Raw genomic sequence first — 12,554 nt, 5'->3', positions numbered from 1 at the left:
TCTCTGATTTTGCAGATGCACTTTTGCGGGTCTAGGAATTTTCAGCGCTGGAAGGCTGCCATTGAATAGTTCCTGGCGTTCAATGTCAATGCACGGAAATTGCTTTAACTCACACCCCAATGCATCACAGATGGACTTTATCTATCACAAAGTAGCAGCGGAAACACAACACCCACACAATCACAAATTGTACTGGTCAATGTTAAAAAAATTTCAAATTTGGATAGAAGCTACAATGGACTACACTCCTGCTACCAACAAGTGAGACTGTGGCGACTGCTAAAAGCAATTCCAAATATGAAAATCCAAATGTGTCTGGAGCACACATACAGTGTTAAGCAAAACAAAATTATACATGTAATTAGAATTCTTTTTAAAGTATTCATTCTGATGCAAAATAAAAAATTACCTTAATCGACAAAGAGGATCTTTACACTCCAAAGTAATACAATGAACCAAAAATTGAAGACTATAATAACTGTAACAGTAAGATTCCTGGCGGGGTCACCGTCCCCTTCGAGTGGGCTCTTCACTTCTTTGTAAAACTTTTCATTCAGATTCCTTGATGCTGCTTGCACTCTCAAAAACCTTATTGAAAACTACATAATAACCAACATTCTTCTTCCCAAACTAAATCTTTGGCGTGCCTCTGACCCATGGCAGGTCAGGTTTGCAGAACCTGTCCAAGAACATCTAGGAAGGATCATTGACATTTTGGCGCATCAGAGACCAGAGAAGAACATCTCAGGCCATCTGGCTGTTTTAATGCTAACCTTGCTAGTCATAAAATAAAATATAAGACCTTTGAGGCAGTTGGGCAAAAGAACTCTCTCTAAGGAATACAGATTAGTTTACACACCAGCCAAGCATCAAATTACTATTTTTGTTGCTACTGGACTTTTTTTTCATTCAGAAGACCTATGACTCATAACATAATCGGCTGAAAATGTTATGAACCATTCACAGATGTCTAATTTTTTTAGAATCAACCTTACTAAAGGGATTGCAAGATACTGGTTGTTTTGACCAGGTGCAATATTCCCTTACCTCTCTGAAGAAGCAGATGACAATACATTTCTAAAAGTGAGGTAAGCTTGTAAGCGAGGGCTGTACAAATTGAATTAATGACCTGGCGTATCCACTGGGAACTGAGAAAAGCAAGTCAAACCTATTTTACTTATTAAGTGGAATCCTCATCTGCCAAAGCCAGGAGTCACATCATTGGGTCACTCCTGTTCCCCAACTCTTGAAAAAGCTCTGAGTAGGAATGTATTGGATGTGTTGGACCTGCGGTTACTCTGAAACTCTCATACAAAAGTAAATCTAATATGGACCTCAATGGTCTAGTACACAAGAATGTAGATTGACTTTCACTTTCATATCAGACTTGACAACACAGACTAATTTTGTTCTTTGTACAATTTTCAATTTTCAACATTCAGTGTTGCAAGATTCCCCAATTCCTTCTTTTCTGTTTCATGTTTAAAATAAGATCCTTTTAGGACATCCACCTTTTACTGCATGGTCACTAAAATGTTTTCTCTTTTTTCTGGACCCTATTTATGCGGATTTTAAAACTGTGCACTTTAGCCCTGCTAACCAGTAGTAAAGTGTCTGTGCTCCTTCTCTGGGCATGGTTAAGTTGTCTTATTTCTAATTGGAACCTTTAACTTGCCTATACAGCCCTAATATATTGTGTAGAAGGCGCACCCAGGGTCTGAAAGTTAAATACCACTTATAGATTGCAGCACATACAGTGGCAGCGCAAACATGGCTTCAGGCTTACCCTGTGTAGCCTGACTGGACAGGTTACACTCTCCATTTACATATTAGTAAATCACCACTATATAAACTGTATAGCCGTGCAGTGTGCATGGTATTTAAAAGTAGAACGTGCAGAAAATTAATATTATCATGTCCCCACAGTGACAAGGCCCAAAAAGCCATTTTTACTGTTGGAGGCATACCTCTCTCACGTATAGTGCAGAATAAAAAACTAATACTGCTAACTCAGGTAAGGGACCAGCTAGAACAATAATAGAATAACTATTTTTAAAAGTTATTAAAATCCATTTCAAAGTAAAGTTGTATTTTTTTTATAAATATTAAGCGAAAGTAACTTTTTGAAAGTTACCATTTTCCAGCCTGAAGTTCGTAGAGGCTAATGTTAATTAGCTCCCCAGCTTCGTTGAGCCTTCGCTGAGCCATGCATAGGTGTGAGAGGCCTTCCAGGCGCAAATAATATGCAGACCTGAATGGGAAGAGATTACTCTTCTGAGCTCAACAGAATATGCAGGTTAGGGGCTGCGGGCCTCCTTTTGATAGTCCAGTGTCAAATTCTGCTTGACAGGTCTGTTGAGCCCCACATAACATTTGGGCCACACTTGAAAGGGAGAAAACAGGATGCCAAGACAATGCTTGTGAATCCCCTGATTTATTGCTGCCGGTCCATGCTTTTGTCCTACCAGACTTCTGCCCCTGGATTTGTTGTGGATACAATGAGTGCTTTAAACTTTATTTCAGTGTCAGATGTGGGAAGACCAAGTTTAGTGCAGCCGAATGCCTTCTCCATCTTGCTAATGCCCTGACACATGGCATTTTGGGCATGTTTGCAAAAAGGCAAACAGTAACTAATGCAAAAATAGGTAGGTAGGCCTGAGAACCTTCACTCCACTGGTCAAAGAGGTACTAGAAGGGCCTTAGGGAGTCCCCCACTCAGAGACTGGTAGATTATAGAAAGCTAGCCTCTCACCTAGCTTTCCTCGGGGCACTTCCTGGATCGGTAGAAGATATGAAGAGGACCGGACCTGCTGCCTGTAACCAAAGAGGAACTTTGAAGGATGGGACTGGCTCCCTCATGTACGCAGGAGAAAGTAGTGGACTTACAGGGTCAGTTGACTGACCTCCTGTGTGGCTACAGGGAGACAAAGAGCTGCAGAAGGCCTTTTCCTGAAAGTACAAAGCTGACCACTGGAAACTGGACCTGGACTGTACCCTACTGCTGGCATCTGCCTGTCACCCTGTGAGGCTCTAAATGCCTGCCCTGATTGAGGTCCTCCTGGTCTTAGAAGTATATTCCAGTGGTTGGTTGGGAATGGAAGGACTAAGTCAGAAGGTAAGATGTTTGACTAGTGCAAGCCTGGATGGTCTATCCGACTTGTGCTCTATTGCAGTTGGTCCCAAATTGTGAATAGGTCCTGCCGTCCTGCTCTACCACAATCATAGACTATCATTGTCACTTTCTGCTTTCTGGTGCTTTTTTAGAAATTGAGATCTCTGGTTCCTCTTACTGAATTTTTGTCATTTTGGTGTCATTTTCTTCATTACATTTTACGCTACGTTCTTAATTTTGGGATTTTTATTGCTTAGTGTTTTGACTTTGTTGATGTGATGGTAGAGCTTAAATACTTAACACATTGCCCTTGGATAAGCCTGTCTGCTCTGTCCCATAGCTACCCTGACAAGAGCTGTGATTATTCATTGAGGTGGGCAGCCACCTACCCCATATAACAGTCCAGTTCTTAACAATCCTGATGCAGAATATCATTCTGTGACATCAGACTCTCCACCCACAAGTCAATTATATGCAGAACAGTGCCACTGGGAAGGAATTTATCCTGTGCTATGCTATGGTGTGCTGACTGATGGCTCCTATTTCAGCTTGGTTGCCCATTAGTAACACCATTCACATGTGTTAACTACACAATGCACTCTCTTCCACGCATGGTAGTCTTCCAAACAGTCCACTCACACATTGCACATTGTACATTCTTGAAAGACATGCACATACTCTTACCAAAAACTGAATTCTCTTACCAGAATACAGAACAATCAAATCACATTCAGTAAATTGCACTTGCCCACGACACAACACCTGTATCACACACGTGTAACACACTGTACAATATCATCTGTCTCTAAGCACACAAGGCTCACTCGCGTACCACACATTATTTAAAAACAAAGTGCACCCTTGTGTTGCACACTGTCTTCTAACACAACGCACACTTTCTTCAAATACATTCATGCTCTGAGCCTAAATCACAGACCCATTTTCCTGTGCAAAGTTAAACGTCCCCAGTGTAACTGGCAAAGTGCTATTTTAAGAGCAAGGCTGTTAATTATATGTGGCAATTTATGTACGCTTTGCACACTCAGAGATTACACATAGATCAAAGATCCCTGATCACCAGAAGGAGCGGTGAGTGAGAGGGGTGCTGTACCGGTTGGAAGGGGCAGAGGCCAAGCAGCGAGATCAGGAGGTATAGACATTGAACCTCCAGCGAAGGCGAGAGTGGCGACACTGGCAGTGGACGAGACCGGCCTCCAGGGTGTGGCGCCCCAACATACCGCTTGAAACCAGAGACCGACACCAGTGAGCAGAGAAGTAGACTGGCTCCTTGAGTGCACCAGAGGAGTTAAATAGGCCGTGGCAGCATACGGAGTGGAGGGTGGCGCAAAGACAGCTTTGTCGGCGAAGAGGTTCCGTTTGAAGGGGGACCTCGCAGGTGAAGCCCCAGGGGCCTGAATAGACAGCCCCTCGCCGACTCCCAGCCCAGAAGGTATGGTGCAAGAGGGAAACTGCTGTGCTTGGTGGAGGGGGAAGACACCATGCAGTGGCACTGAGAGGCAGAGATGTAGACTCCCCGGTGAGGGCACGAGCTGGGAGGCTGGCAGAAGATCCCCCCGAGCTTGGGAAGGTGCAAGACCCTGAGGCCACCTATCCGCCATCGAGCAGTAGTGAGAGGACCTGTTAGTGGAACTCGGAGGCCTGAATGAAGAGACCTACTGGGGCGGCTCTGAAATATCAAGGAGCCCTAAAATTGGGAATATGCAGTCCAGCGCGAGATAAGGAACCCCCAGCTAATCTTAGCAGTCAAACCGAAGGAGACAACAGATGTGACGGGCCTAACATTAGCAAATGTACATTGCTGGTCCCTAGGCGAGACCGGACATCAGACCCGGACCACAGAAGACACAGGGGTGAGCCAAATAAGAAGGAGGTTGGGTTGGCCTGGGTAGCTGCCAAGGAAGAGCCCCTACACCATTAATCGCAGAATGCAAGGAACACCAAGTTCGCCTTCAGGGAGGCTGATTGTACCAGAGCCAGACAGCTGGTGCGGAAAAGGAGCAGAGGAGTCTTACTATGAATAAATCTCAAGGTCAGCTCAAAGAATTGTGAGACTCAGAAGAGACCTCCTGGCAGTCAGAAGGGATCTCGAGAGAGTACTTGAAATGGTTTGGAAGGAAGTGACAGACATCGGCAATCAAGTTGATGCCCTTGATGGGTGCAGCGCCTCTTGAGATGTGGAAATCGAGCAATTGCAACAAGAAGCCATCCTTTTGTCAGAGCAACACCTGGATCTACAAGCACATGTGCAAGACTTAGAAAATTGCTACAGATGAAAAAACATTCGAATGCAGGGGAACCCTCCAGAGGCGGAAGGAGATTACATAGATGCCTATGTCGCAGATTTCTTCGCTCAAATCGTCGGAGACACACCTGCAGAAGCAATCCATCTGGATAGGAACCAAAGGGTGGGCTGCTGGGGCCCTGGAATGCCCAGCTCACTGGACATCTTAACATATATTCACAACTTTTCCTTGAAGGAACAGATCCTGAAAAAGGGCTCAAGAGACACCGTTGGTTCTGTTCCGGGGTCAGATTCTTCACCTGTTCCAAGATCTTGCTGCCTCCACACTCCAGAAAAGGCGAGAGTTTTGCCCAGTCATGACTTTCCTCTGCGACAAGAAGGTGGCTTATTTGTGGGGTCATCCATTCCGACTAATTTTCCGATGGCAGGACCAGCTCCATCAACTCCGCTCCCTGCCAGCGACATACAAATTACTCCAGATAGAGCCTCTAGAGGAGATCCAACCGAACACGTAACTCATCAGACATGGAAAAGAAGGCTGTTGGAGATGGCGAAGGGTCCACGCCAGCTGGGGGCGGAGGGGGGAGGGAGGGTCAGGTCCGTACTTGGAGACTAAGGCATCTGAAAGAAGGGCCCCTTCTGGACAAATTGGCAGAGGACACTGCATCTGATGATCCCGCCTGAGGTTACACAGCTTAAGCGGGGGTGGATGGTGGGGGGGAGGGCAGGGGATGGGGAGGCAGATGACTTGGTCATAAACCCACACAGAAACTTCACCACTGGTAGAGGGATGGACTTTCCGTCTTCATCACCGACCCAGAGATTATGGTTGCGCATTAGTATTGTTATGGGGTTAGTTCACGGGTGCCCGGTAGGTAGTCAGAACTCGCATCCTTTTCCACACATGGGTCGGAATGAGTCTCATGGGATCCCAAGGGAAAGGGGAGGAAGGGGGCTCGTAAGCACAAATCAGAGGCAAACCAGGCAACCACTATGGTGTTGTTAATGAAAGGGCTGACGGTACTGACCCTTAATGTTTAGGGCTTGAATAATCCGGGCAAGAGGAGGGCGATACTCTCATATTTAGAACACTCTCGGGTAGATGTCTGCCTGTTGCAGGAAATGCATTGGCTGCGTAAAGATTGGAATAGACTTAAATCCCGAGCTTTCCCACAGCAGTTCTTCTCCTTAGTGACACACAAGCCGGCGGGGTGGCGTTATTGTTCACCTTTCATGGAAAAGTGGGGCTGAAGGTAGCAGAGATCTCAGGTCACCTCTTGGGATACTGTATATCTAGGGTTTATGAAACAAGAATAAAATGGCCATCTTTGAGAACACCATGCAGTTACACAAACAGGGCTTCACATTTGTAAATTACTCATGGATCTGAGAAACATTTTCCAAACTGTAGTAAATTATGCAAAATGTTAAGTGTAAACTACCAAGATTTTGTTAACTTTGTCAGACAGGAGGTCATCAAATTCCAAGCTCACATTTTGGATTTCATTCAGTTTTGGGAAGTCTGAATAATTCTGCACTTACAATTTTGGGAGTGAATGACCCCCACTACAAAAATATGGAAGTCAATAGTTTTCAGTGCTGAGAGCAATATCAAAAGGCATCCAGTCAAGAGAATTTGCAAGATTCCCAATCTGAGTACACTGCGAACAGTGAAGCACTAGGGGAGACCCTGAAAAGAAACAACAGTGGGTGTCAGCCAATGAACACAGATTAGAACAATCGTAAGGCAGGAAATGTGGAGGTCATCATTTTAACACAAAGTAATATATGTAAGTCTTTGACTTTCTGGCTCTTGTTGATGGGATTTTTTGACTTTCACTGGGATTTAAAAAGTCCAAATAAGGCTAAAGTGAAGTACTAGTAAGCTATGCATAACCTGAATTCAGACTGTCTTTGTGAATCACTTTAGATAAGTACAAACTCTTTTATCTTACACGGCCGTCTTTTACCACATTGTGTACTTGCTTCAGATAGCGGGTGCCCTCAGGTATCTTCTCAATGTGCATTCTCTTACCGTACATTGTGCCAGCGCTGCTGCGATCTGCTGAATGTCATCCACATTGTTGACTCTTAAGTTAATAAGAGTGTGCGTGATGCTTGCACGCGTCCGGAGTCGAAGGTCCCGTTCGGTACTGGAGTTCAGATCCCAACGCCCGACCCCCTCATACTAGGGAAAAAGTAAAACATTCAAATGTAATTAAAAAAGTTGAAAAATCTTGCTACAAAAAGAGGCAGATTTCTTGTCCCTGGTGATCTACTTGAGGACTGAGAATCAGGACTTATTTGGCACATTGATAGAATGCTGAGTTATTTTCCTAAAATAAAATGATATTTTTTGTTTGTAAAGAGGACAGAAAAAAAAGTTGTTTTCTGAAAAAAAGAGTAATGGTTATTCAGAAGCAAATGCAACACATGTTATAGAAAATATTCTGACTATATAGACATTTCTGACATGATTTGTTTGTCCCCAAATATTTCCCACACTGCCCTCCTGCAAAGCTGACATTTTCTTACAAATACCTAGAGAGAAAGCAAATCATTGTGAATGTCACTGAAAAAAAACCAGAATGTACTTTTGACAAATTACACAATATTGCAGCAACACTTGCTAAATATCAAATATATTTTCTCTCAATTAGTATCTAAAATGTTAAATATAGCAACCATGGTAAAGCATTTTGGTGGGGCTTCAGCTCCCCCTTCAACTAACTAACAACAGAAAACTGATAATCCTTCATGCTTTTCAATTTATCAGGTTAAAAATATAAGTGAGATTGTTGGATGGGAGCATTTTAAAAGTAAAAGTCTAAAGTCAATGTGCTGCACAATGTTTCTGACAATAATTCTCATATTGGAAAATTAAAATATATTGTAACCAAATTAGTCAAAATTTGTGTTGGACTTAAGTTTGACAAATATTCATGCTCATTCAGTTTTTTGTTATCTTTTCAGGTTTCCATCCCTGCCTGCAGTGGTGTAGCCAGGGATGGCCACAGGGGTGGTTCCCCTGGGTGAATTTTTTTTAGGGACAAGATATTTTTTTATTTTCTTAATATTTTATAGATGTGCTTGGGGGTAAGAGTCTCAATACTGGACTAGTTGAAGGGCCTTAGGAAGTGCTAACGATGTGGCCTGGTTGCTCGCAACCCATGCTACACCACTGCCTGCCCGGTAATTAGCCCCATGTCAGGTATGAAACTTTCAACATATTCTTGCATTTTAGTCAACTCCACTCTGTACGCTAGTATAAGTCAGTTCATAGTTACAATGTTTTTTTTTATTTCAGGATTTTTTTATTAGGTTTTATGCGTACAGGAAATACATATAAAGCATTCCACCCAAGGGGTGATACAGATAAGCTGAGTGAAAGACAACAGTATAACTCATAAACAATAAGAGTTACATATCAGTGGGTAGGAGGTGTGAGTGTATTGGTGTGAGGTTCGGTCGATTAATGTTGGCGTGGTAATGGGTTCAGTTGGTAGCTAATAAAGAACTGAACAGTAGCTTATTTATATGTCGGTGGGGAGTAAAAGAAAATAGAGCGGCAGGAACAGAGAAGAGAAAGAGATAGTGAAAGGTGAGTGACAGAAAGTGTCAGAAGGTATCAGAGATGAATGATGATGAAGAACTGGGGGGCAAGGGGGTGGAGTATATGAGGGTTAGGGATAGGGGGAGGCAGGGAGGAGGATGGGGAGTGGGTGGGAGTGACCCCTAGATTAGGTGATGGTGATCATTTGATATAAAGTTATCCAATTTGGTCCAGATTTCCCCCTTTAATCTGTGGTGAGGCTTTAAGGTACATGTTCAGTGAGTTAATTGCACCTCTGTTTAATTGAACCCATTCACACCATATGCGGGAGAACAATTTGGATAAGTCCCTCCACTCAGTGAGGATGACTTTGAGACAAGCTGTGACTCATATATCACATAAGATTTGTTCATCTTTGTTCAGTGCTTGTTTTACTGCCGGTGTAAGTATACCTAACGTAATGGACGCGAAGCATGGAGTCCAATTTATGCGACAAATCTGTGATATGGTGTCACTAACAACCAGCCAGAACTTTTTAGTGAAGGAGCATTCCCAAAGCATGTGTTTCAAGTCCCCAGTTTCCTTCTTGCAACTCCAGCAGGTGGCAGAGGGACAGAGGCCTAGTTTATAAAGTTTGGCTAGGGTCCAGTGGGCCATATTGGCAATCTAGTAGCAACACTGTGCCAGTGAGAGGGTTATTTTGTTGGTGGTAAGGTTTTCCCATATGGACGACCAGTCTGGTGTTGTCATCTGGGAGTTGCTGGGGTCAGTCATTACGGTTTCCCATTTAACTTGGATGGGATTGGCTAGTTCAGAATTAGTGGGGTAGAGGAGAGTATATCATTTGGATGCCAGATTCCCCCTTGGCTGTAAGTATTTAGGCCCTCATTAGGATGGCGGGCGGATTGCTGCCGCCAGGCTGGCGGTAGCCACCGTCGGCCGGGTGGGGGCAATCCGCCCACCATCCACTACGGAATGACCCCCCGCCATATTAGGATGGCTGGGGGGTCCGCGGCGGATATAAAGACCATCCGCCGCTTTTCTGCCCCGGTCGCCTTGCGACCGGGGCGGAAAGGTTTAATATGGTGGCGGTGTCTTACAGACACCGACAGCCATATTAGCATACGCATTTTCCAATGCCTTTCCGTGGCAGCATTGCCATGCCGCCACGGAAAGGCATGAAGACACCCTGCGGGGGCCCGTTGCGGGCCCCCAGGGACTCCGGGGGTTGGGGGGGGCACATGGGGGGTACCTATGGTACCCCCAGCATTTCAAAGTACAATGTGGTAGGCACCGCGCGGTGCCTGTCACGTTGTGCTTTGTAATGCACGACATGTATCTTTAGCATTGCGGCGGGTGGTGATTTCAGCACTACCCGCCGCAATGCTAAAGATACAGGATGAGCCCGCCACTGTGGCGGGCGCATCCAAAGACCCCCAACAGGACCCCGGCCTTATGGCGGGTGGTCCCTACACACGACAGGATGGCGGGCGGACAAAGTCCGCCCGTCATCCTAATGAGCCCCTTAGTGTTTTGGGGAGGTCTGGATAAGTTGGTGGTTTACATCTAGCAATAAGTGATTTGATTTTTAAGAAGTGAAAGAAGTCCATTTCATGGAGGTCGTACACCGTATTGAGATGGGAGAAGGGTATGGGTTCTGAGGGTGTATCAATATCACCCACCAATAGTATGCCCTTTTGCGCCCATTTCTCAATGAGTAGTGTTCTGCCTTCTACTTTCAGGTTTTCGTAGTGCCATAAGGAGGCTAAATGTGAGTAACTAATTTTGATAGCTTGTTATCGATTTTGCGCAGTGCCTATACTGTGCATGAAATTATGTTAGCGGAGTGCTCTGTTTTGATTTTCCTAATAGTTATAAGGGACGCACAGGATAATGGTGTAGCCAGACCTTTTTCAATGTTAAGCCAGGAGGGAGAGGTGTTAGTATAGGTAGAAACCACTGCGTTCTTTGTTTTGCAGGGAAAGCATGTTGGTATGTCCTTTATTCAGGTAGGTTTAGGCCCCCTAGTGTTTTTTGGAAGCCTTAGTTTCTTTAGAGCAATTCTGTTTTTTTTGGATTTCCATAGGAACTCAGTGAGTATCACGTCTATTTTTGCAAAGAAGGTATCAGAGAGGTATATAGGGAACACACTAATTAAAAAGTTGAAAAGGGGCATATTTTGATGGATTCTATTCTTCCCCACGAGGCGATAAATCTGCTCGACCATTTGTCAATGGTGTCTTTGAAGTTTTCAGTGAACCATATTCCTTGGTATTTTAATGTGTTAGGGGCCCTTTTAAGTCCATAGGTGCTGATCATGGAACTATTGCAATGGGCACTGAGAGGTAGTACTTCTGTTTATTATTTGTTAACTCAATATCCTAAGACTTCGGAGTAGCTATTGATGATAGACTTGATGTGAGTGAGAGCCGAATCTGCATTTGCGGTTAAGAGGAGTATGTCATTGGCGTAAGCTGGCAGTTTCTGCGGGCTTGCAGAGAAAGGGATGCGGGGGATGTGTGGATTTTTTCTAATTAGTGTAAGCAAAGGTTCTAGTGTTGGGAAGAATAGCAGGGGAGAGAGAGGGCATCCTTGCCTGGTGTGTGGCTGAAGGCTAAAGGTGTTGGTTAATTGCCCATTGATATTTAGTCTAGCTTTAGGTTCTTTATATAAGGCGAGGATCATTTTAGATAGGAAGGGGGCTACGTTGAAGGAGGTGAGCATAGCATGAAGGAAAGCCCACGAAACCAAGGCTATCGCGCAGGCCGGGTGGGTAAGGTGGTGGTCTTTTTGAATGACGTGGCTAAACAATCTGACGTTGCCAGCACTGAATCTCCCCTTCATAAAGCAGGATTGTTAAGGGTGTATCATTTTTTGAGGATAGGATTAAGTCTGAGTGCTAGAATTTTTTAATACATTTTGCAGTCAATGTTTATAAGGGATATGGGGGGACAAGTTTTGGTTACAATGGTAAAACCGAAACTACAAGTCCCAAAACACATGTTTGGCTAACGTTCCACGACTTGCTGAAGGGTCTGCATACGTCATGGGGCTTCTTGTCAGCTATGAACAAATTTTACATTTTCCAAAAGCAGACATCTTCAGTAGCATACGGGTACATGATTGCCCACCTGCTACAGATGTGTGATGGTAAAAACTACCACAGTGTGATATTGGATAGGAATTAAGGGGTTCCGGCGATTGGAGTTATTTGTAGCCTCCTTTGACGACTCCTCCCAGCCTGGACTTGACTATCAGAAGAGTCTAATGATGGGGTATCACAGAATGGCTCATGGCTGCTCTGTTCACATCCACTAAATCACAGAACTGCATTTCAGCATGAAGTTTGTGTTCCCCAAGGAAAGACTCAGTCCTCCTCTTGGCCAGACCCTTGTGCCCCCAAAATCCCTTCATGCTTAATAGGAGTGCCTGCCACACAGTTTGAAGACCCCTGGACTACAGTTTGGGGGAGGCATTGCATAGCGATAGTTACAGAAGGACTACATTATGTGATTTTAGGTATCGTTTGCAATGCAAGCAACATCATCATAAGGCTTCTCAGCACTAGGGCGAAAGAACACTCAGTAATAATTCTTTACAAATGTTTGCGAAGGAAGAATGTTTTC

At 44.4% G+C, this 12,554-nt stretch overlaps 1 protein-coding gene across 1 annotated transcript in view; it reads right to left on the bottom strand.

The window, feature by feature from the left end:
- Positions 1 to 12,554, bottom strand: part of PKD1 (polycystin 1, transient receptor potential channel interacting) — a 410,044-nt gene that overhangs the window by 121,422 nt on the left and 276,068 nt on the right. Inside the window, exon 21 of the mRNA XM_086940492.1 lies at positions 7,411 to 7,563. Within this exon, the coding sequence (XP_086796618.1) occupies positions 7,411 to 7,563 (153 nt within the window). The remainder of the gene's footprint in view (positions 1 to 7,410; positions 7,564 to 12,554) is intronic.

Source organism: Lissotriton vulgaris, chromosome 10 (assembly GCF_964263255.1).
Source record: "Lissotriton vulgaris chromosome 10, aLisVul1.2, whole genome shotgun sequence".
NCBI classification, from domain to species: domain Eukaryota; kingdom Metazoa; phylum Chordata; class Amphibia; order Caudata; family Salamandridae; genus Lissotriton; species Lissotriton vulgaris.
The sequence above is the reverse complement of the archived record's forward strand: the minus strand, read 5'-3'. Positions and strand labels throughout refer to the sequence as shown.